This window comes from Erigeron canadensis, chromosome 3 (assembly GCF_010389155.1).
Source record: "Erigeron canadensis isolate Cc75 chromosome 3, C_canadensis_v1, whole genome shotgun sequence".
Lineage (NCBI taxonomy): Eukaryota > Viridiplantae > Streptophyta > Magnoliopsida > Asterales > Asteraceae > Erigeron > Erigeron canadensis.
The window spans coordinates 43,199,880-43,201,356 of record NC_057763.1 but is presented as its reverse complement, the minus strand read 5'-3'; the positions used below and the strand labels follow the sequence as shown (position 1 = coordinate 43,201,356).

General features: G+C 34.2%; 1 protein-coding gene across 1 annotated transcript; it reads left to right on the top strand.

Annotated features, from left to right (window-relative positions):
• The first annotated feature begins 253 nt into the window (after positions 1-253).
• Positions 254-1,245, top strand: LOC122594493 (ethylene-responsive transcription factor 13-like). Its single transcript, XM_043766942.1, has one exon. It carries the CDS (start codon positions 283-285, stop codon positions 1,162-1,164), a length of 882 nt encoding a protein of 293 aa, XP_043622877.1. The 5' UTR covers positions 254-282; the 3' UTR covers positions 1,165-1,245.
• Positions 1,246-1,477: the final 232 nt, after the last annotated feature.

Genomic DNA, 1,477 nt, shown 5'->3' with positions numbered 1-1,477 from the left:
AGGCTCACCAACCAGACTTTTGCGCCTCTTTAGTATTAGTCCAAAAGAATTTTAAATTCTAAATAATCAAGAAGAGTAGTCAAAGTTATACTAAAATTAAAATCTAACGAAAAAACCTATTTTCTTGTGAATATATATATTTAAATATAAGAAAAAGATACACTAAACGTCACTAAACGACTGCCTTTTCTATCTACCTATATATATACATCATCCCACACACCCCATATTATTCAATTCTAGCCCTACAAAACATATACAAAAGATAGATATTATACAAACATGTATGAACAAATCGACTTCGATCTTTCTCTCCTAGAATCCATTTCTAATTATCTTCTAGATGATCATTCTGAGAATAATTACTCATACAATGACCATCATAGCCCGGTTGGTTGTTTTCCTCCCGTTTTCGATTCTATTGATCAGTTTAATCTTCCATCCATCTCTCCACAATCGTCCATAAATATCGATCCAGAAATGTATAGTAGTACGAATCTAACGGATGACTTCATCGAGTCGTTTCCAAATTTAGATGATTTCGAAATATCTAGCTTACTAGATTGCACTAGTAGTGACTTTATCAATCCAGTCACTAATAATTACTCAACAGAAATGTTTCCATCTTCAAACATCCCACTAAACTGGGATTTTTCGACAGGAAATGTTGTCGCGTTATATAATAACGATCACGAAGTATTCTCAGCCAGGGAGGACCTGCTGCCATCTCCACCGTCGTCAACCGAAAACAAAGAAAATAAAAATGTGGACAATATTCTTATGAAGAATATGGAAGAAGTCGTCATGTTACCATCTTCAACATCAGTTCATCATGAGAGGAAATATAGAGGGGTGAGAAGGCGGCCATGGGGCAAGTTTACAGCGGAGATGAGGAACCCGGAGAAAAGAGGATCTAGATTATGGCTAGGAACTTACGAGACCCCCGAAGAAGCAGCCATGGCTTATGATCGCGCCGCCTTTAAGCATCGTGGTGCTCATGCTTTGCTTAACTTTCCTCATTTGATCGAGTCACATAACGACTATCAGGAAAAGCAAAATGACAACAAAAAGAGATCTATTGTCTCGTCGGCATCTTCTTCCTCCTCTTCTTCTTACTCGTCATCGGATTCATCAAATATTGCCCACAAGAAGAGAAGGAGATGAGCTAGTTAATTATTTATGTACCTTTGAAAAATAAACTTAGATGATATATCGTACATTACGAACTTTTTTATACGCTTTTGTATCGGATGTATTAACTAATTTATATCGTATGATATCTTTTAATGATGTATAAAAAAAATTTTATGCACGTTAAGTTGTTAACATCCATTAAATTCTGCGTGCTCCGCACAAAACTTTCATTATCTATATTATATTATAAATAAAAAAAGCTCTTTATTTTTGAAAAAGTTAAAACTTAGCATAATATTTTTAAACTATACTATTAATCACTTATCTTTTAAAATAGAGTTAA